Source organism: Molossus molossus, unplaced genomic scaffold (assembly GCF_014108415.1).
Source record: "Molossus molossus isolate mMolMol1 unplaced genomic scaffold, mMolMol1.p scaffold_m16_p_11, whole genome shotgun sequence".
NCBI classification, from domain to species: domain Eukaryota; kingdom Metazoa; phylum Chordata; class Mammalia; order Chiroptera; family Molossidae; genus Molossus; species Molossus molossus.
The window spans coordinates 52,794,232-52,817,817 of record NW_023425346.1 but is presented as its reverse complement, the minus strand read 5'-3'; the positions used below and the strand labels follow the sequence as shown (position 1 = coordinate 52,817,817).

Genomic DNA, 23,586 nt, shown 5'->3' with positions numbered 1-23,586 from the left:
GTTTATGGCTTCTTAGCTGCTGCCCTTAGACCCCTAAGCAGAGACTGGTGATAATGGCATAAGGCTTCCTGCCCTGCGTTGGAGTTGGGATCCCAGTTAGGGGGAAGTGTGGGGAGTTGTTCCTCTATTTCTTGGTGGCCCGCTTGGGTGTCCCCTCCCCCCAAAAGGTTTTTCACCGCTTCCCTTTATATTCTCCCTCTCTCTTCTGACGTAAATGACAAGCGTCCCATGTCGGTTGATGGGTACAAAAAATAGTCTCCATTAAGGAGATTAATTCTTGGGGCTTCTTCCAGAAGGAGGGGTTTTGGTGTTTCCAATTGTATAAATCACTAGTTGAAAAAGGGACATGGATATAACACTGTCCTGGAGGTGCCCCTGGCTGTGGCGGCACCTCACGGAGAGGCAACACTGGAACCGAGGAGTCTGGGATTTCTCCCCTTTGACAGTAAGGGGTTCCTCCGCAGGTATGCGCGGGACTATCTGAATTCGGGGGAGGAGCCAATCGATGGGCCTCAGGAAGTCCTCGTGGGTAAGGGGGAGGGTCTAGTAGCCCCTCAATCCGGTCCTCCGGGTCCTCCGGCTACACCGGGTAGAGCCTGTTCTTAGGGCGGCTCTGGCCGCCGACCGACCGGGTTTTTCGAGCCCTTTGAGGGCTGCTCAGGGGGCAATTCCCCTTTTGGCCTCGGGGCGGCTAGCATAATAGTGCGGCCCGATTTTAGCTTTCATTTCTTTCCCCTCCATTTTTGAGGGTGCTAGGCACTTTCTTAGATAGCCCGGTTTGTCATGAGCTGTCTCTATCCACACATGTATATATATTTGTTGGTGGGGTGTGGAACCTTACATATCATAGCTCCGACAGCAAACAATAGGGAGAGGGCCAATGACCCTCAGGCGGCCAGTCTACACCAGCCGACGCCATTCTATTCACACAGGGCCCCAGGAGGCCCGGGGCTGCCGGCTTGCCGGGCGCAGGAGCTCAGATCAGAGAAGTTACTCAGCACCGGGGCGGTTCCGGCCTTCAGTCCGCTGGCCCCATTCTGCAGGAAAGAAAAGTAGCCGGCACAGGGCAGTAACAACACAAGGACAGACCGTGAGCGCCCACTTTCATTCCTACACCAACCCAATCCGCCAGCGGATCCGAAACCAGAGCCGGGAAGGCGTCCCAGCCCCACCGGGGTGAGGCAGTTCTGCGGCCCGCCTGCGGAGCACCCGATACAGCTCCTCGAGGAAACGACCGAAAACATAGGGAACGGGATGGTGTTTCCCTTACCTCCAGCTGTCCCGGCCGCATCCGAAAAGCTCCTAGTCAAATCGAAAGCCAATTTGAGGCGAAGGATATGGAGGCTTCCTTCGCCTAGTCCGAGGAGGTCTACCCCAAAGGGAGGGGGACCTCGCGGTGATCTCGCTGGGGCCTCCAAATGTTGTAACCCAGGAGAATCAACCTCACTCGCACACAAAGTAGTTTTGAATATTAGGAGCTTTATTACCTGCGCAGGGACTGCAGCCAACCTTCGCAGAGAACTGCAGCACCCTGTAGCGGACTTTCAGCCCTTTTATAGCTAGGGCTAAGCAGGCACTAATTAGTAAATTTGTGGCAGAGAGTTAGCCAGGTGTAGTACAAGTATTCTTAAAAAGGAAGCTTCAGTTTCTCCTTATTTACAGCTGAAGAATGTTACTTTTCAAATTCCCAGTGGAGGTCAAACTCTGGTTGATTTCTCAGGGGGCTAGAGCCACCTATAACATACACAATGGAATACTATGTAGTTATAAGAAAGAGAGATCTCTTATCCTTTGAGATGACATGGCAGGACCCGGAGATGATTATGCTAAGTGAAATAAGCCAATCAGAGAAAGACAAATTACGCATGATGTCACTTATTTGTGAAATATAATGAACAAAATAAGCAGATGAACAAAATAAACTCAGAGACATAGAAGTAGGGTCACAAACCTCAGAGGAAGGGGACAGGGGGCATGGATGAGATAAACCAAAGAATTTATACGTGTGTATGCGTAACCAATGGACATAAGTAAATTAAATCTTTAAATTAAAAGAAATAATAATAGTAAAAAAAAAAAGAAAGAAAGAAAAAGAAAAGGAAGAGGGGGACATGGTGGGGAGGGAAGAGATAAACCAAAGTACTTATATGCATGTATGCATAACCATGGTCACAGACAACAACGCTAAGGGGGTTGGGGTGCAGGGATCGGGAGGAAGGTGTCAATAGGGAAAAAGGAGAAACATCTGTAGCAAAAATAAATTAATGAATAAAAACATTTTTAAAGAAGAAAAAGAAAAGGAGAACAGTATTAAAATAGTATGCTAATTATGTTTAAAATAAAATAGATAAACCGTGTTTATATATATCAGAGACTAGACCATTTTTACCATAAGTAATTTTTATTTTATTTTTTTAAGTTACAATAATATGTGCTCTGTATAAAATAAAACTAATAATACAATTCAGTTTATTCAAAATTACTGATTAGCTCACATTCCCAACATCCCCAACACTGGGTACACTGGTACTTAATATAAATCTACAGTAATCAAAACAATGGTTATTGGTGAAAGAATAGACAAAAAGATCAGTGGAACACATGGAGAGCCCAGAAATAGACTCATAAAAATATAATCAATGGATCCTTGGCAAAGAAACAAAGACAAATGGAGAAAATACAGTTTTTCCCACAAATGGTGCCAGAAAAGACAGGGCATACAAGAAAAAAATACAGACACGTACCTTAGACCTTTCAGAAAAAAAATGGACTCAATGGATCATAGATTTTAATGTAAAATGGAAAACTGTACACTTCTACAAGATATCATAGGAGAAAACCTAGGTGACTTGTGTTGGTCGATGATTTCTTAGATACAACACCAAAAGCACAATCTATGAAAGGAAATATTGATGTTAGACAATTAAAATGAAAACTTCTGCTCTGTGAAAGACATTATTAAGAGAATAAAAAGACAAACCACAGACTGGGAAAACATATTTGCAAAATGTATCTGATAAAAAACTTGAATGCAAAATATTTAAAGAAATTTAAAAACTAAACAATAAGAAAAGAAACAGCTAATTAAAAAATCAGCAAAAGAGAGTTGTAGACGTCACACCACTGTGCAGTTGTGATGCCACATGGAAGCCTAAGCACTGGCCGCACCACCTGCTGTTGGCTCTCCTGCTGCTGCACCCCCGGCAGCCAGGTCTGATGGCCCAGATGACAACCACTGAAGCTGGTGTGGCTCTGGGCTCTGCTGTTGGCCACACGCTAGGTCATGCCATCACTGGAGGCTTCAGTGGAGGAAGTAATGCTGAGCCCTCAAGGCCTGACATCACTTATCAGGAGCCTCAGGGAACTCAGCCGGGGTAGCAGCAGCAGCAGCAGCAGCAGTTTGGCCCATGCCACCACGAGATGAAACAGTTTTTGGAGTATGCCCAGAACCAGGCTAATCTTAAACTTTGTGAGGGTTTCAGCGAGGTGCTGAAACAGTGCAGATTTGCAAATGGATTAGCCTAATCAAGAAGTTCACATTGAAGAAATGGAAAATCATCTCTCTTGCCCAAGTTAATTTAGTATAAAAATATAATTGATAGTGAAAGTATAAAACTACCAGTGAACTCTATCATCGACAGTTTCCTTGCCTCAGAATTGCAATGGAAGAGAGTGTTCTTACTGTATAGAAGTTCACTGAGATGCTATTGAGTTTGGGTCTGGGCAAATGTTTATGTGGCCTCCTTAAACCAGCTTTCGTGATGTCACTATTTGTGGATCTATTACAATAAAGTGATCCCCCCCCAAAAAAAATCAGCAAAAGAGCTGATCAGACATCTTAACAAAGATATACAGATTGAAAATAAGGATATGAAAATATGTTCATCATCAGATATCATTAGTTAATCAAAAATTAAAATGAGATACCAATACATATCTACTAAAAAGGCTAAAATCCAAAACCGTAACACCAACAAATGTTGGCAAGGATGCAGAGCAATAGGAACTCTGCAAAAATAGTACAGCCAGTTGGGATTACAGCCTTGCATTTTCTTTCAAAGTTAAACATAGGCAATTGCTTTCCTTGGTATTTACCCAAGTAATTTGAACACTTACGTCTACACAAAAATTAACCCACAAAAGTTTATAGAAGCTTTATCTTTTTTGTATTCTAAAACTTTTTTATTTACAAATGCTAATACAGTCCGGCTGGTGTGGCTCAGTGGTTGAGCATCAACCCATGCACCAAAAGGTCAGGTTTGATTCCCAGTCAAAACACATGCCCAGGTTGTGGGCCTGATCCCCAGTGCGGGGCATGCAGGAGGCAGCCAATCAGTGTTTTCTCTCATCGATGTTTCTGTCTCTCTCTCCCTCTCAATTCCTCTCTCTCTCTGGAATCAATAAAGGAAAAAAAAAAAAAAATGTTTTTAATGAAAAAAAAATACTAATACAGATATAATGTTGTTTAACACTGACAAAAAATAGGTAAGCCCTTTAATAGATTAATGTTAAAAATCTATAGCTCCCAAATAAAAGTTGTTAAGGCACATTTAGTTAAATTTCTTTAAATTATTTAAATTTAGTTACATGTAAAATGAGCTAACTGCTCATTGTAAGCACTTATTATTTGTGTACATAATTTTAATGGTTACATAAAATTTCAGTCAGTGGACATCTCACATAACCATGCCCCTATTACTGAACATTTGGCTAATTCTCAGTTTGGGGCTATTATTAAATTTGAAATATTTTAGTACATTTATCTCTTTTATATTTAGGACTATTATTTAAATTAATATCTTAAGAGTCTTCATATAGCCCTGGCCAGTTTGGCTCAGCAGTTAGAGCTCAGCCCACAGTCCAGAGAGACCCGGGTTCGGTTCTTGCTAAGGGCACGTACCTTGGTTGTAGTTTGTGTCCAGCTTTGGTTGGGGTCGTATGGGAGGCAGCCACTCAATGTGTCTCTCTCACATCAATGTTTCTCTCTCTCTCTTCCTCCCTCCCTCCCTCTTGCTCTATCTGAAGATAAATGCAAAAATGTCCTCGGGTGAGGATAAAGAAAAGAGTCTTCATATGTATTTTAGAACATATTATTTAATATAGATTGTAAGCATATGAGTATTCATTATATTGTTATCTAATATAACTCTTTTGAGTATGTCAAAAATATTTCATTAAAAAACTATACTCAATGAAAGATAAGATACACAAATGCTTGTATACAAAAGGGCCAAAGAAAAGAGTCATAGATTCCACAATTAAAGTAAAAAATATAACGTACATGACAACTGACTAAAAGACAAAGAAGAGGACCTTTACGACTTCTAACATTCTAACTACAGCATCGCCTGGCTCAATCTCTTCTCCATTTCAACCTGCCAGAATCCTACCAACTTTTCAAGGTTTAGTTCAACATCCTCCATCGTGTGGTATAATAATACTAACAATGTTCAAATGGCATCACCAAAGCAGTCATAAAAAGTTTCTAATTGGGTATGATCACAAAGGCTCTCTCATTTCCTCTTCAGAACAATTCTGTTAAGCAGGCAAGGCCTTATTCCTCCTGTTTAGTCAGCCTAGGCCTGGAATCACAATCCCTCTTTTCTACCCCATATCCCTTGCAAGTAAGCAAAACGCACTAACAAACACACAGAATTCCTCTCTTTAGCTCTGGGGATTGCCTGATGGATGGTATTAATAAAAACAATGTAATCAAAGACAAAAAAGAAAAGTGACAAAAGTAAAGAAACAGGCAACACAGTATAGTTTAATAAATAATTGTTTAACCCCGGCCAGTGTGTCAGTGTGTCTTCTTTTGTTGGAGAGTCATCTGTACACCCAAAGATGGTGGGTTCATGGGTTCTATTCCTGTTCAGGGCACATACCCAGGTTGCCATTCGATCCCCATTTGGAGTGAGTGTGGGAGGTGGGTCATTAATGTTCTCTCTCTCTCTCTCTCTCTCTCTCTCTCTTCACTCCCCCTTCCATGCTCTGGAATCAATAAAATAAAATTAAATGAGTTTTTATTTTTTTCAACTCATCTTTGTTATTCTCCTCCCCACTTCCATGACTCTGGATCGACAGCTTATTTTGTTCATAATGGTCCATAAATGAGATCATGTAGTACTTGTGTTTCTCTGGTTGGCTTATTTTACTCAGCATAATACTCTCCAGGCCCCACCATGTCCTCTCAAAGGACAAGAGATCTTTCTTACAGCTGCATAAAATTCCACAGTGTAAATGTACCATATCTTTTTTATCCACTCATCTACTGATGGGCACTTTGCTGTTTATAGATATTAGCTATTGTGAATAGCACTGCTATGAACATAGGATTTCACACATTCTTTCTGACTGGTGTTTCAGGCTTCTTATTCCTAGAATTGGAATCCCTGGGTCAAAGGGCAGTTCCATTTTTAATTTTTTGAGAAAGCACCATATTGTTTTCCATAGTGTCTGTACCAGTCTGCATCTCCACCAGCAGTGTACTAAAGTCCTTTCTCCACACCCTTACCAGCACTTGTTATTTGATGATTTGTTGATGGCAGCCATTCTGGCATGTGTGAGGTGATACCTCATAGTCATTTTAATTTGCATCTCTCTGATGATTAGTGATGTTGAGCATTTTTTCATATATCTCCTGGCCTTTTGTATGTTCTGTTTGAGAAGTGTCTATTCAGGTCCTCTGCCTATTTTTTATTTGGATTGTTTGTCTTCCTTTTGTTGAGTTGTATGAGTACTCTATATATTTTGGATATTAACCTCTTATCCAGTGTATCATTGGCAAATATGTTCTCCCAGAGAGTGGGTTCCCTTTTCATTTTGATGCTGGTTTCTTTTGCCTTGCAGAAGCTTTCTAGTTTGATGAAATCACATTTATTATTTTTTCCTTTGCTTCTCTTGCCCTAGGTGACATATCAGTGAAAATTCCACTATGTATGATATGTGAGTTTTTCTGCATTTTCTTCTAGGACTTTTATGGTTTCACGAGTTACATTTAAGTCTTTTATCCATTTTGAGTTTATTCTTGTGTATGATGTAAATTGGTGGTCTGGTTGCACTTGAGAAGAATGTGCATTCTGCAGTTTGGGGTGTAATTCTCTGTAAATATTTATTACATATACCTGATCTAGTGCAACTCTGTTCCTTGTTAATTTTTTTTGTCTAGAGGATCTATCCAGTGATGTCATAGGGGTGTTGAAGTCCTCTGCTATGATTGTATTGCTGTCGATTTCTCCTTTGAAGTTTTAAAATATATTTTGGTGCTCCTCTATGGGGTGCATATATGTTTACTAAGGTTTTAGCCTCCTGTTGGATCGATCTTTTTTATAGTACGTAGTGGCCTTCTTTGTCTCTAGTTATGGCCTTTATTTTGAAGTCTATTTTATCAGATATGAGTATTGCTACCCCAGCTTTTTTTAAATTTCCATTTATTTGGAAAAAAGTTTTTCGTCTCTTCACTTTCAACCTGTGTGAGTCTTTTGCTGTGAGGTGGGTCTCTTGTAGACAACATATATATGAGTCATGCTTTCTTATCCATTCAGTTACTCTGTGTTTTTTGACTGGATCATTTAATCTATTTACATTTAGTGTTATTATTGCTATGTACTTATTTATTGTCATTTTTATTTATTATGCCTATATTTCTCTCTCTATTTCTTCTACTTATTACAGCAGTCCTTTTAATATTTCTTTCAATGCCTGTTTGGTGCTAACATATTCCCTTAACCTTTTTTTGTCTGAGAAGTTCTTTATTTCACCTTCTATTTTGAATGATAGTCTTGCTGGATAGAGTAGTCTTGAGTTCAGATTCTTGTTTTTCACTCCCTTGAATACTTCATGCCATTCCTTTCTGGCCTATAGTGTTTCCATTGAGAAGTCAACTGATACCCTTATGGGGGCTCCTTTGTAGGTAACCTGTTGCTTTTCTCTTGCTGCCTTTAAGATTTCTCTCTTTGTCTTTAATATTTGGCATTTTAATTATGATATGTCTTGGCATGGGTCTTTTTGGGTTTTTCCTGCTTGGGGCTTTCTGTGCTTCCTGAACTTGTATGCCTTTTTCCTTCACCAAGTTAGGGAAGTTTTTTGCCACTATTTCTTCAAATAGATTCTCTAACCCTTGCTCACTTTCTTCTTTTCTGAAACTCCTATGATGTGCATGTTGTTTTGTTTCATATTGTTCCACAGCTCTCTTAAACTGCCTGTTAATTTCTTTTTGGTTCTCTGATTGAGTGATTCTTTTCTACTCTGTCTTCTAATTCACTGATCTGATCCTTGACTTCCTCTAATCTGCTGGTTACTTCTTCTATTGTTTACTTTATTTCTGCTATGTTATTCTTCATTTCCACATAGTTCTTTTTCATTTACAACTGGTTGTTTTCATTGTTTTTATATTTCTACTCATGCTTCCTCATAATCATTACTCTGACCTCTGCATCTGATAACTTGCTTATCTCCATTTCATTTAGCCCTTCTATAGAATTCTCTTGTTCTTTCATTTGGGATTTGTTTCTTTGTTTCACTATTCTGGCTGTCTCAGCAGGCTTTGGAACCTGCCAAAATCTCCCTGTGAGTATTAGTTTTCCACAGATTGTAGCTCTCTCTGCTGGCTTTGGATGACTTTGGAAAGGACCATGCTGAACATCAATCAATCTTTTGCATTTTAATTATGATGTGTCTTGGTGTAAGCCTCTTTGGGTTGATCTTGTTTAGGACTCTGCACTTCCTGAACTTGTATACCTATTTCCTTCACCAGGTTAGGAAAGTTTTCCATCATTATTTTTTATCAAATAGATTTTCAATTTCTTGCTCTCTCTCTTCTCCTTTGGCACCCTCATGATGTAAATATTGGCATACTTGAAGTTGTCCCAGAGGCTCCTTACACTATCCTCATGTTTTTTGATTCATTTCTCTTTTTGCTGTCCAGATTGCGTGTTTTTTGCTTCCTTCTATTCCAAATCTCTGATTTGATTCTTGTCTTCATCTACCCTACTGTTTTTTGTTTTTTTTTTAATTCTCACCTGAGGATATTTTTCCACTTATCTTCAGATAGAGTAGGAGAGAGGAACAGAGAGAAAGAGAGAGAGAGAGAGAGAGAGAGAGAGAGAGAGAGAGAGAGAGAGAGGTGAGAGAGACACATCAATTGGTTGCCTCCCACATGGCCCCGACCAGGGCCAGAGACAAATTGCAACCAAGGTACATGCCCTTGGCTAGAATCAAACCCGAGACTCTTTGGTCCATGGGCTGACACTCTAACTGCTGAGCCAAACTGGCCAGTGCCATCTACTCTACTGTTGATTACCTGCAAATTATTCTTCCTTTCAGTTAACATATTCTTCATTTCAGATTGGTTCTTTTTTTATGATTTCCATGTCTTTTTTATGCTATTGAAGTTTTCAATAAGTTCCTTGAGCATCCTTATAAAAGTAGTTTTGGCCCAGCTGGTGTGGCTCAGTGGTTGAATGTCGACCCCATGCACTATGAGGTTTCCGGTTTGATTCCCAGTCAGGGCACATTCCTAGGTTGTGGGCCAAATCCTCGGTGAGGGGCATGCAGGAAGCAGCCTATCGATGTTCTCTCTCATTGATGTTTCTATCTCTCTCTCTCCCTCTTCCTTCCCCACTCTCTAAAATCAATAAAGAAAAAATAGCCCTGGTCGGTTTGGCTCAGTGGTTGGAGCGTTGGCCTGCGGACCAGAGAGTCTCAGGTTCTGTTCCCACTAGGGGCACATACCAAAAAAAAAAAAAAAAAAAAAAAAGATTTGAACATCGTAGCAGGTAGTTTGCTTGCCTCCATTTTATTTAGTGCTTTTACTGAAGTTTTGCATTGTTCTTTCTTTGGGACATGTTTCTTGCTCTCCTCATTTTGGTAGTTTCCCTGTATTTGTTTCTATATATGAGGTAGAGCTGCTACATCTCTTGGTCTCTGTAGAGTGGTCTTATGTAGGGTCCAGTGGCACAGCCTCCCTGATCACTCAAGCTGGGCACTCCAGGTACACAACCCCCTTTGTGGGCTGTGTATACTCTCCTGTTGTAGGTGACTTTGATTGCTGTTGGCATATCAATAGGAGGGGTTTACCCCCAGGCTGAGCAGCTGTAACTACTAACTACCATGGAGGATCAGTAATGCAAGGGCCCACTCTACAAGGCAGGGCTTACTTTATCAGGACTCAGGTGCCTGCTAAGTCTGCCCCCCCCCCCCCTTTTTAATCTTTATTGTTGAATGTATTACAGATGTTCCTCATTTTTCTCCTATTGAAACCTTCCTCCCCACTCCCGCCTTTTCCCACACTGTTGTCTGTGTCCATTGGTTATGCATATAAGTTCTTTGGTTTATTTCTTCCCACCCCCCAATCCTCCTTCTCTTTGAGGTTTATCAGTCTAGCAACCAATTTGTTCTTCTTAATACCTTCACCTTTTTCACCCATTCCCCCAACCCCCTCCCATCTGGCAACCAACAAAATGTTCTCTGTATCTATGAGAATGTTTCTGTTCTCCCTGTTCATTTTGTTTGTAGATTCCATTGTCGATAGATATGTATTCATTGCCATTTTGTTCATATATTTTATCTTTTTCTTCAAAAAGACCCTTCAACACTTCATATAATAATGGTTTGGTGCTGATGAACTCCTTTAACTTTTTCTTGTCTGGGAAACTCTTTATATGGCCATCGATTCTAAATGACAGCTTTGCAGGATAGAGTAATCTTGGTTGTAGGTTCTTGCTTTTCATCACTCTGAATACTTCTTGCCACTCCCTTCAGGCCGGCAAAGTTTCTTTTGAGAAATCAGCAGAGGACTTCTGGTCAATATGGTGGCGTAGGTAAATGCGGTATCACATCCTCCCATATCCACATCAAAGTTACAACTAAACTACAGAACAACCATCATTCAAAACCACTTGAAATTGAGCTGAATGAAAGTCCTACAACTACGGAATTAAAGAAGTCACATCTTAGACTGGTAGGAGGGACGAAGGCGGACAGGCTGGTCCCACACCCACGTGTGGGGGATAAAAATCAGAAGGATACCTCGACTGGGAAGATCTTCCCTGAGGACTGAGGGGTCCCCATCCCACTCCAGGCACCCAGATCAGGATTCCAGTGCCAGGAAGAGAATCCCCATAGCTTCTCGCTAAAAAAAAACAGTGGGAACTGAGGCTCAGGAAGGCTGAGGCGGCTGGAGCCCCAGACAGCTCCTCTTAAAGGGCCTGTGCATGGATTTATCAGACTCACTCCCTCTAAGCTTGGAGGGGAGGCAGCTCGAGGGGCGCCAGAGACATACAGGGAAGAGCTGAGCTGTTTGGCACTGAAGCCAGGGATGGAGAAGGGGTTTTCTCCGGGACAAACGTGCTGTCAGAGGCCTTGTTTCTTTGGTGAGCCCTTCCCTGGGGCGGCAGACAACAGCCATATCTGGGACTCTAGCAACCTGGCTCACACTGGTTGCCCCGCCCTGGTGATTCCCTGAAACCTCGCCCCACCCAACTTTCAGGCCCACCCAAGTTGTTGCCAGTTGCTTAACCATAGGATTGGCCTGTCTTGGATCCTGCTTGAGGTTTTCCTAAATTCTTTCAAACAAGCAGCATCTAGTCTCAGCTAGCCCCATACCTCTCGTTAAGTAATACATAGAAACAAACACAGGGAGGCAGCCAAAATGAGGAGACAAACAAACATGTCCCAAATGAAAGAACAGAAAAAATCTCAAGGAAGAAAACTAACTGAAATGGAGATAAGCAACCTAACAGATGCTGAGTTCAAAGTACTGTTTATAAGGATGCTCAATGAACTTAGTGAGAACCTCAGTGAACTTAGTGAGGGCCTCAAGAGCATAAAAAAGGACCAGTCAGAAACGAAGGAGACACTAACTGAAATAAAGAATAATTTACACAGATTCAAAAGTAGAGTAGGTAAAGCCAAGAAGCAAATCATTGATTTGGAATCTAAGGAAGCAAAAAACACTCAATCAGAATAGCAAAAAGAAAAAAGAATCCAAAACAATGAGGATAGTGTAAGGAGCCTCTGGGACAACTTCAAGCGTGCCAACAATCGCCATCTTGGGGGTGCCAGAAGGAGAAGAGAGAGAACAAGAAATCAAAAACCTATTTGAAACAATAATGGCAGAAAACTTCCCTAATTTGGTGAAGGAAACAGACATACACATCCAGGAAGCACAGAGAGTCCCAAACAAGATGAACCCCAAGAGGCCCACACCAAGACACATCATCATCAAAATGCAAAAGGTTCAAGACAAAGAGAGAATCTTAAAAGCAGCAAGAGAAAGCAGTTAGTTACCTACAAGGGAGTTCCCATAAGACTGTCAGCTGATTTCTCAAAACAAACTTTGCAGGCCAGAAGGGAGTGGCAAGAAATATTCAGAGAGATGAAAAGCACGAACCTACGACCAAGATTACTCTATCCTGCAAAGCTGTCATTTAGAATCGATGGCCATATTAAGACTTTCCCAGACAAGAAAAAGTTAAAGCAGTTCATCAGCACCAAACCATTATTATATGAAGTGTTGAAGGGTCTTTTTGAATAAAAAGATAAAATATACAAACAAACAAAATGGCAATGAATACATATCTATCGACAATGGAATCTACAAACAAAATGAACAGGCAGAACAGAAACATTCTTGTAGATACATAGAACATTTTGTTGCTTGCCAGATGGGAAGGGGGGTTGGGGGAATGAGTGAAAAAGGTGAAGGTATTAATAAGAACAATTTGGTTGCTAGACTGGCAAACCACAAAGAGAAGGAGGTTGGGGGATGGGAAGAAATAAACCAAAGAACTTATATGCATAACCAATGGACACAGACAACAGTGTGGGAAAAGGTGGAGGGGGTTGGGAGAGGGGAGGAGGGTGTCTGGAGTGGGGAGGAGGGGGTCAATGAGGGAAAAATGAGGAACATTTGTAATACATTCAACAATAAAGATTAAAAAAATAATAATCATAAATAAAAAGAGAAAGAAATCAGCTGACAGTCTTATGGGGGTTCCCTTGTAGGTAACTAACTGCTTTTCTCTTGCTGCTTTTAAGAGTCTCACTTTATCTTGAACCTTTTGCATTTTGATGATGATGTGTCTTGGTGTGGGCCTCTTTGGGTTCATCTTGTTTGGGACTCTCTGTGCTTCCTGGATGTGTATGTCTGTTTCCCTCACCAAGTTAGGGAAGTTTTCTGCCATTATTGTTTCAAATAGGTTTTTGATTTCTTGTTCTCTCTCTTCTCCTTCTGGCACCCCCAAGATGCGAATGTTGGCATGCTTGAAGTTGTCCCAGAGGCTCCTTACACTATCTTCATTGTTTTGGATTCTTTTTTCTTTTTGCTGTTCTGATTGGGTGTTTTTTGCTTCCTTAGATTCCAAATCAATGGTTTGCTTCTTGGCTTTACCTACTCTACTTTTGAATCTGTGTAAATTATTCTTTATTTCAGTTAGTGTCTCCTTCGTTTCTGACTGGTCCTTTTTTATGCTCTTGAGGCCCTCACTAAGTTCACTGAGGTTCTCACTAAGTTCATTGAGCATCCTTATAAACAGTACTTTGAACTCAGCATCTGTTAGGTTGCTTATCTCCATTTCAGTTAGTTTTCTTCCTTGAGATTTTTTTCTGTTCTTTCATTTGGGACATGTTTGTTTGTCTCCTCATTTTGGCTGCCTCCCTGTGTTTGTTTCTATGTATTACTTAACGAGAGGTATGGGGCTAGCTGAGACTAGATGCTGCTTGTTTGAAAGAATTTAGGAAAACCTCAAGCAGGATCCAAGACAGGCCAATCCTATGGTTAAGCAACTGGCAACAACTTGGGTGGGCCTGAAAGTTGGGTGTGGCAGGGCCTCAGGGAATCACCAGGGCGGGGCAACCAGTGTGAGCCAGGTTGCTGGACTCCCAGATATGGTGGCTGTCTGCTGCCCAAGGGAAGTGCTCGCCAAAGGAACAAAGGCCTCTGACAGCACATTTGTCCCGGAGAAAGCCCCATCTCCAGTCCTTGCTCCAATGCCAAACAACTCAACTCTTCCCTGTATGTCTCTGGTGCCCTTCGAGCTGTCTCCCCCCCAAGCTTAGAGGGAGTGAGTCTGATAAATCCATGCACGGGCCCTTTAAGAGGAGCTGTCTGGGGCTCCAGCCGCCTCAGCCTCCCTGAGCCTCAGTTCCCACTGGTTTTTGCAGCCGGAAGTTATGGGGACTTTTCTTCCTGGCACTGGAACCCTAGCGGGGCACCTGGTGTGGGACAGGGACCCCTCAGTCCTCAGGGAGGACCTTCCCAGTCTTGGTGTCCTAATTTTTATCCCCCACACGTGGGTGTGGGACCAGCCCGTCTGCCTCTGCCCCTCCTACCAGTCTCGATGCAGCTTCTTCTTTAATTTCACAGTTGTAGGACTTCCATTCAGCTTGATTTCAGGTGATTTTGAATGATGGTTGTTCTGTAGTTTAGTTGTAACTCTGATGTGCTTGTGGGAGGATGTGATACCGTGTTTACCTACCCGCCATCTTGACCGGAAGTCCTGCTGAGTGTGTTCTTGGATGAGGACCTGTGTGGCTCCTCATGAAACTAGATGGGAAATGAGTCCTGTACGTGTGGAAGCTGGAAGGGCCTGGCTGTGCTTGGAGTTGACCGAAACAAGGAAGCCGCAGCTCTTCTTCCCCAGCCTTTGTTATGCACTGAGTCTGCCCCTTGAGTGCAGGTTGGCTGGTGCTTCCACATGGTCTGAAGCAGTCTACCAGGTTTTCTGCCTCTGGGGCCTCCCAGGAAATGTAGGCCAAGGTCAACCACTGCCTATGTTATGCTTGGGGCCACTCAGCATGAGCTACAAAGTGATCTGAAGGTGGTTACTACTTATGCCGGGCGTGGAGGTGCCAAGGCAAGACCAAGCCGTGAACCAATGTTGGCTGCGGCTAGTGCTGGGCTTAGGGTATGAAGCACACTGAGGCCAGATTCTACTTGTTTGATAAATTTTAGGAAAGTCTGAAGCATGAGCCAAGACAAGCCATCTGATGGAAAAGCCACTGGAAACAGTTTGGTTTGGGCCCACAATTTGGGCAGGGCAAGGTCCCAGGGAATCACCTGGGCAGGGCTAACAGTGTTAGCCAGGTGGATGGAGACTCAGATTTGGCACCTACCTTGTAGCCCTGTTGGGGAGGGTGCAATGGCCTCTGCCAGCACTTTTGTTTGGCAGAAAGCTCCACCTCCAGCTCTGGCCCTGATGTGGGACAATTCAGTTTCTCCCTGTATATGCCTGGTGCCTTTCGAGCTATTGCTCCAATGTTGGAGATCAGAGGGAACGAATCTGAGTAAGTCCATAAGTGGACCCTTTAAGAGAAACTGTCTGGGATTCCAAAAGTCCTCTATCTCACTCAGCCAAAATCCCCACTGGTATCTACTGCCAGCAATTATGGGGACTTCTCTTCCTGGCACTAGAACCTTGAGCCGGGGGTTGGGAGAGCTGGTGTGGGGCTGAGACTCCTTGCTCCTCAGGGAGGATCTCTGCAGCATCTGAGATATCCCTTCTGATTTTTATCTACCACATGTGGGTGTGGGACCAGTCTGTTCTGCATCTCCACCCCTTCTACCAGTCTCAATGTGGCTTTTTTTTTTAATCCTTAGTTGCAGGACTTTCATTTAGCTAGATTTCTGGTGGTTCTGAATGTTGGTTGTTCTGTAGTTTAGATGAAAAATTTTTTTTATTCTCACCCGAGGACATTTTAAAATATTTTGTTCAGATAGAATGGGAGGGAGAGAGAGAGAGAGAAACATTGATGTGAAAGGGACACATCGAGTGGTCGCCACCCACACAATTCAACCAGGACCAGGGACAAACTGCAACCGAGGCACGTGCCCTTAGCAGGAACCAAACCCGGGTCTCTTCAGACCGCAGGCTAATGCTCCAACCTTTGAGCTAAACTGGCCAAGGCTAGATGTCATTTTGATGTGGTTGTGGGAGGATGCAAGTACCACATTTACCTATGCTGCCATCTTGATTGGAAGCCTCATTTTAACCATTTTTAAGGGTACAATTTAGTAGCATTAAGTACATTTTTATTGTTGTGCAACCATCACCACTAGAGCTAATTTTTCTTAAACACAGAAGTTCTCTGGATGATGCCTAGGATCTGGAAATGGCACTTTAACACACTTGCTAATAAAACATCATAAATTCTACCTTTTTTCAGAGATAAATATCTTTCTAAGATTCTGTACTGCTTCCCAGAACTCAGTACATTTGAATTAGCTGAATTATAGTGTAGTGATTTAGAGCCAAACGTGCTGGTTTAAGTTTTGGCTTTCCTATTTGCTCACTGTGTGACCTTGGACAAATTGCCTAACCTTTCTGTGTCTTAGTTTTCATTCTTAAAAGAGGAATCGTGGTGATAGTATTTCTCTTAGAGACTTGGGATGATTAAGTGAATAAAGCATGCTCGGCACATAGTAATTGTGATATAAATGTTAGGTATTATTTTTATTCTTAGAAATAATGTCTTCAAAGTCTCCTGCTGGACTGAATGTGCTTGAGGGCAGAGACTTCATCAATTTTGTCTACAGTTTATGTTTTTGTTTTTAAACATACACATTTAACTTTATTTATCATTGTCATTTAAAGCTTGATTTTATAAAACACAGAAAGACATTAAGAGTTTTGTATTACCAGATTTAAACAGTAGAAATGGGGACAGCTTTGTAAATGTAAATTATATACATTAAAATAAAAAAATTGGAGATCTTTGTCAACAGGGAAACTATACAAATGAAATAAATGGCAAAAGAACCTTCTAGGAATATTTTGTGTTTGTGGATTATCAGTTACTTTAGGACTAAACAAAGGTTCTGAATATTCAGACTTTATTTGCTGTTTCACATTGACCTATACTCTGAGTCAAGCTACTTGACCAAGATGGTTTAGGAAGGCATTTAGCTTTATAGCAAAAGTTTTCCATCTCCAGTTACCACCTTCAAAGGGATTGACAGTGCTTTTGTTATCTGCTGGATCTCTTTGAACAGTGTGCAAAAATGACACCAACCCTATGGAAAGCCAAACAGGTGCCAAAAAATGGAACACCTTGCACTGCTCAGTAAATTATACTGTAGAGTTCTCCATCTAAAAATTACTCAGTGAAACAGGACATGAATACAGTTGACGTGGTTTCGGGAAACACGTCTGAGCATCCGCGCATCCTCGGTCGTGGACGGGGTTTTGTAGGCCACCATGCTGTTTCCTTTGTGGATGATAGTGGTGAAGGAAAGCAGGCGGACTTGCTCAGAATTGGTAATCAACTGTGGTCCTGACCCTTCCCACTTTTCAGGTACAACCAGATCTTTGTAGATCAGCAGATCCAATGAACAGGAAACTTCCAGCAGTGGCAGAAATGTCACAGTAGCTGTGATCGGTCTGATCACCGAGCGGATTCATCTTGGATAGCTTTCTGAGGCTCTTCTCTGGGTGTACTGTCATCTTTGGCAGTCTTGTCACACTCAATGTCAAACTGCCATCTCTCGAGGACCCCCCCATTACCAGTGTTCACGATGACCACCCCCAGTTTCTGCACTGAGCACTTCTACAACCAATCTTTTCCACCACGTTGTTTAGGTATTTCATGAGGTCATGATCAGTGGTTACAAGCAGGGTGAGTCCATATTTCTGCACTCGAGTAAAGGTTTCAGCTGGATAAATGCCACGCTGATATAAAATGCTGTTGGTGCCAAAAGGACTCGGCCACGCAATCGGCGCTCCAGCGCAGGGCGACGCCCTGCTCCCGGGCAGGCTGCCACGCCAGCGCCAGGCCCACAGCCGGGCGCCCACCGCGCATGGCCAGCCCCGGCTCCAGTTTTGTTTACTGTCATGTGAGTTCTTTGCAAATACCTCAGATTGGCGTATATTTCAGCTCCTCCTCCTCTTCTTCTTTTTTGCCTTAAATTTTTTTGTTGTTTATTTGTATATGGACTTACTGAGAAAAGATTAAGATGGCTGCCTGCTATTCATGAGCTTTTGGGTTTTATTTTAAAGCTTAAGTGATTTGGGGGAAGGAGAGAGTTGGAAAAATTGACACTTTCCTTCATGATTTACCGAGGAGAGTAACCCAAGGGGAAGGCAAGAACCCTTAGTGCCTTCCAGGAGTTCATTTGTAAGAGCCCTTGGCTTTCCCTGGGAAAATCCTGAGCTCTACAGTGGGAAAACTGTATATCTGCCTTTAGGGGGTGCTGTTTATCAGGATTATCCTAATGCCAGAAAAGGGGGAAGGGGAAAGGAAGGCAGCAATGACATCAGCAGGAAGTTGAAATCCAGTTTTCTTTTAGCACAGCCAGCAACAAGTTGAGTTTGTTTCCCACGTAAATGGGAGCTTTCTTGGAACTTGGAGCACTCGAAGGATTCTAATTTATTTAAAACTTTGTTTTTAGGCAATTTCCCCAAGAACCACTTACTTCCAGAAGATCTGTGGACTCTGATTTGAAGGTATGTAATTAACACCTTTCCCCTGCAGCATTTTTTCCTTGCTTCTATTGTAGAAACTTGCAAAAACTCTTATTTTCAGTAATGGCACTATTTCTACCTGGATTGATTAGCCTTCCCAGGGAAAATGAAAGTTTAAAAAGCCTCAGGAAGGCTTCGACACAGCCTTTTACTGGCCAAAATATGCCAGTCTACAAATAAGAAGTCTGGCTGACCCACCAAAGCTAGAGATTTAGGATCTTGAGGAAAATGTGTGATGTGTTAGAATAGGAAGATGTCTCCAAGAAACCAACTACTTGGTTTCTCATATGATGAGGTTGCTGAAGGGAAACGTCCTTGGGTGATCACATTAAAATGAGATTTTTAAAATCTCCTTTTTCTTTTTTTTTTAATCCTCACTCGAGGACATTTTTCAATATTTTGTTCAGATAGAGTGGGAGGGAGAGAGAGAGAGAGAGAGAGAGAGAGAGACAGAAGCATCGATGTGAAAGGAACACATCAAGTAGTTGCCACCCACATGACCCAACCAAGGCCGGGGACAAACTGCAACCAAGGTACGTCCCCTTAGCGAGAACCAAACCCAGGTCTCTCTGGACTGCAGACCGACGCTCTAACCGCTGAGCCAAACTGGCCAGGGCAAAATATTTATATGTAAATATTACTTTTATATATAAAAGTAATATATGTTCATTGCATAAGACTTAAGAAACTCAGGCAGGAGCCCAGAAGAAAATTTATACTTTGTGTAATTATGCCACCTAGATATAAGCACTCTTTGTTATTGCTGTTTTGTTTTTGCTATGTTCTCTTTCCTTTAGAAAGTAGTTTCTTGCTTCTAAATAGCCAAGTCTTGCATAGTGAACACATACCTTGTTATATTATGAATAATACTACATTGAAAAATTGTATCAATTTTTTGCTCCTCTTATTAGAATGGAATTTAGTATAGAAAATACCACAGTTTATGAACTGGCCATGTGAAAATATTGACTTGGTTAATTTGTGACTTTCTATATTGATTTGAGCAACCGTTGTCTAAAACCTCCCTCTGTTTCTGGAATCTAGGATTATGGCTGCTCTTTCTGTGGTTTAGAAACCTGTCCCATTATAGTTAGCAAGGTTACCTCGCGGTCCTTGGGTTGGTAGGTAGTTCAGAAATATTACCCCCCCCCTACATTGCTTTATTTCTAAAATGTGAGGCATAAATCTAAGCGCTATTTCTGTCATTTGGTGGGAATGACTTAAGAGCTCCAACCAGGTCCTGGCCAGGTAGCTCAGTTGGTTAAATATCTTCCTGTTACTCCAAGGTTGCGAGTGTGATCCCCAGTCAGTGTGCATACGAAGCAACAAATGAATGCATAAATAAGTAGAATAACAAGTCAATCTCTCTTGCGCGCATGCACGCTCTAAAAATCAATCAATAAAAAAATAAATTAAAAAAAAAAAAAGAGTTTTAACCAGAAGACAAACTCCAAAGGGAGCTATTGTGCTGTTTTCCTCCATTTAATTCGCTTCTATGGGGGACATTTTGATTTCAGAGAAGTCAGAGTAAATGAATTCTTTTTTTTTTGTTATAGATATTTCTCCTCTTTTACCACATTGACACCCACATCCCCATCCCCCCAGGGTAAATGAATTCTGAAAAAGGTTCCCTCCAGACCTTCTAAAGAGTTAACATACAAGTGTTGAGGTCAAATTTTCTAGGCTGTTGGTTTTTGAAATAACTGCATAATTATTTTTATTTCAGTGATTTTTATTTTTCAGCACTTCTAGAAAAGTCTAATGCCTATAATGGAGGAGGCTGAAACCAGGAGAGGGTCTGGGAGGTGACATGTGTCTTTACTCTTTAATGTGCTACCCTACTTTTCTGTCTTTTTCAGACTGGCCATGTCATTTCAAGTTCAAAGCAGGAGTTCCAGTTCAGATGATAATGGTATAGGGAACTTTCGCAGAAGGCTTCTGAATATTGATTCAAACCTAGGGGATCAAGCGGTAGAAAAATTAAAGTTTCTCTGCCGTGACTTCGTCTCCCACAAGAAGCTGGAGAGGTCCAGGTCAGCCTTGGACATTTTTGATCATCTCATGACAGAAGACCTTCTGAGTGAGAAAGACCCCTTCCTCCTAGCGGAACTCCTCTGTATCATGCAGCATAGCTCACTGTTGAAATACCTCAACTGCACCAAAGAGCAAGTAAAGAGATTGTTGCCCACCCAAAAGAAGGTCTCTCTGTTCAGGTGAGGAGGGGTCTATAATCAAGACAGGAGGAGTTTCTGTTCATTGAGTGTTCATTCAGGCCATTGGGCCTTGAAAGGAGACTGGGATTAAGATCTCTTTCTTATCTACTTCCTTGGGTGTTACAGTGATCTACCCTAGGAGATTTCTCAGCTCTAAGTACTATTGGAAATGAGAGGTTGGGACTCTCTGGGCCTGGCAGTGGCTTTACTTAGTTTTGTATTTCATTGACAAGGGAAGCCCATCTCAGTGTAGCAAGCCTGTACTTCTCTTGTTCCCAATCTCCACACCCTCAGACAGGCCTTTCTTCTGTGAGTCACTGGGTGTGTCTGCCTATATTCAGTGTTTTGAGAGAAAAGAATGCATTCTTAGAGCAAAATAAGCAAAGTGAAAACTATGTCTCTGGGGTAGGGAAGGATATCATTTATGCCATGTCCAATTACATTTATGGGGGTGAAACACAGAGGTAAAATAAAGGCATCAGGCCTAGCATGGTCAGACCTTAGGCAATACTGCTTTAAATTGTCCACTGATGTATCTACAGAGAACCTCAAAAGGAGGAGCCTTCGATGTGTTATTTTATCTAATTGCCTGGGAAATTATGTCCTTTAGGCCTTAATACTCAGAATGGCTCCTAGAACCTGAACAACCCTTGGGTCAGCGAGGAAATTCTGAAAATCATTCTTTCTTTTTCTTTTTTTTTAAAATATGTTTTTATTGATTTTTTTTTAGAGAGAGAGAGAAACATCAATGTGAGAGAGTTACATCAATCTGCTGCCTCTTGCATGCACACCCCCTACTGGGGATAGAGCCTGCAACCCTGGCACATGCCCTGACCAGGAATTGAACTGGGCCTCTCAGTCCATGGAATAACGTTCAGTTCACTGAGCCACACCAGCTGGGCTGAAAATTATTATTTTCACTTTGCTATTAAACAACTGAGGAATGGTCTCTGGCATACAGAGGCATTAATGTATGAGAGAAATGTTCATTTTTTCTACTGATTCATTATATGACTATCTAGAAATTGGGGTAATGTTCTTCCTTTTCAACAGTGGACTTTACACTGCCTGCCATCAGGTTCTCTCTGACAAGGGCCTCTAAAAAAGTAAGCCTGAATTTCTACAATGGAGTTGGGTGATGGGAGACCAAAATTATGTTTTATGCTTTTCTAGCACTGGACTTGGAATCAGAAGGCCTGTCCCTACTGTTTACTGTGTTATCTTAATTTAACAGGTTACGTTGAAGCTGAAAGTTTTAGTTTTTGAATCTATAAAATGGGATTACTAATTGTCTACTCACAAGATTGTGATAATTTACATGAGAGAGAACATTTGTAGAAGCACACAATTTACTGTGCTGTTCTCTGCAAGTATGAGGCTTCATTTGTCTCTTTGGGTATATGTCCTAGAAAACTGCTCTACGAACTGTCAGAAGACATCGACTCAGAGGACTTAAAGGACATGATCTTCCTTGTGCGGGAGTCGTTACCAAAAGTCCAGATGGTGAGTGGGTCATAAAGAATGGGGTCTTTGTGAGCATTGCCTTAAATGGTGTTTGGGGAGACGCTGGAAAGGGTTTTCAAGATGGTTTATTTTTTGCGGGAGAAAGTATCACACAATGGTTAGGAACATTGACTTTGATGTCTAATGGGCTTGGATTCTAGTGCTGGTTCTGCAACCAACTCCTCCATATGTGAGGCTAGTGATTGAACATTTTTGATTCTCCATCTTCTCATATGCCATACCACTTCCTTCCAGGATTGTTAGGAGGATTAGAGAAAATAATGTACATGGAACATTATGGCATAGGCTATACTTGCGTTTGACACACAGCAGCCATGAGTAAATGATTAACTGCTACTGGCATCCACTGTGTTTTATGATACAGAAATGTTCAGGGCACAACAAAGAAATGAGAAGGTAGGAAGTAACGGCAGAGTGAAAATTAGTCATTCGTTGTCTACATTAATTGAGGTGTGTTTTCAGTGGATTTCGCAGTGTCTCCCATGTAAGGTTTCTGTGAAAATCAAATGAATGAGAACCTCACCAATGCTCCTGTGCATACATGTTTAACTATCCCTTGTCACATTCTCCCCGATCAACTGATACTGACAAATAACTTTTTTGTTGGAAAAATAACTAAGGAGTGGGAAGCTGTGTTATGTGTGGTAGGTCAAATGAAGACCATGTTAATAATTCATTAAATATGCTTCTTCATGTCAGATCTGTAGACCAGAGCAGGTTATTTCTCTGTTTGGGCCACAGTCTTTTAGTTCCTTTTTCCTTTTTCAGAGCCCTGAGGAATTTTAGCCTTTTGTATCCTTTGATGGGTCATCTCTAGAGATCCTTTTCTTCCAAAGATTGGTTGTGAGTTCCTTGGGGGTGGGGGAGTCTACTCATTATTACAACCCCAGAATCTTGTAGACTCTGTTATGGAATGATGCTGTGAAAGACAGCATGAAAGAATGGGATGATGCAATCAACCCTTTCTTTTTTCTTCTGAAAGAAATGGTCTGAGCACTTTCTGTTTATGTGAGTTTACGGTGAATAATGGCAGGATCAGCAGGGTAAACTAAATCACCACGATGGAGAGATGCAAAGATATACTTACAATATTCTCATATTTGTTGCCCTTGGCAGAATCTATTAATTTTCTTCCTTAGATAGCCTCTGGAAGTTTTGATAGCCTCCTGTTATTGTTTGTTTTTCTTTTACACTTTTTCTTTCTTTCTTTTTTTTTATTCTTGAAACACACACACACACCAAAATGTGAGTAGTACAGAAAATGACACAAAATAAACATACAGCTAAATGAATCATTTTATGGCTAATACCCTTGAAACCACCACCCAGCTCAAGAAACTAAATTTTGCCAGCTGTTCCAGAAACCCCTCCATTTGCCCCATCCCAGTCAC

General features: G+C 41.6%; 1 protein-coding gene and 1 pseudogene across 6 annotated transcripts in view; one reads left to right on the top strand and one right to left on the bottom strand.

The window, feature by feature from the left end:
• Positions 1–209: 209 nt before the first annotated feature.
• CASP10 (caspase 10) overlaps positions 210–23,586 on the top strand; it is a 47,364-nt gene continuing 23,987 nt past the window's right edge. The window contains exons 1-4 of one of the 6 annotated variants that reach the window (XM_036254006.1): positions 210–464; positions 18,386–18,440; positions 20,318–20,671; positions 22,081–22,174. In XM_036254006.1, the coding sequence (XP_036109899.1) occupies positions 20,325–20,671; positions 22,081–22,174 (441 nt within the window). In that variant the 5' untranslated portion in view covers positions 210–464; positions 18,386–18,440; positions 20,318–20,324. Of the gene's footprint in view, positions 465–17,301; positions 17,614–17,755; positions 17,831–17,941; positions 18,112–18,133; positions 18,441–20,317; positions 20,672–22,080; positions 22,175–23,586 lie in introns of those variants that run through there. The other 5 variants (XM_036254005.1, XM_036254004.1, XM_036254002.1 and 2 more) reach the window with 5 other exon arrangements.
• On the bottom strand, positions 17,099–17,796 carry LOC118624995 (annotated as a pseudogene).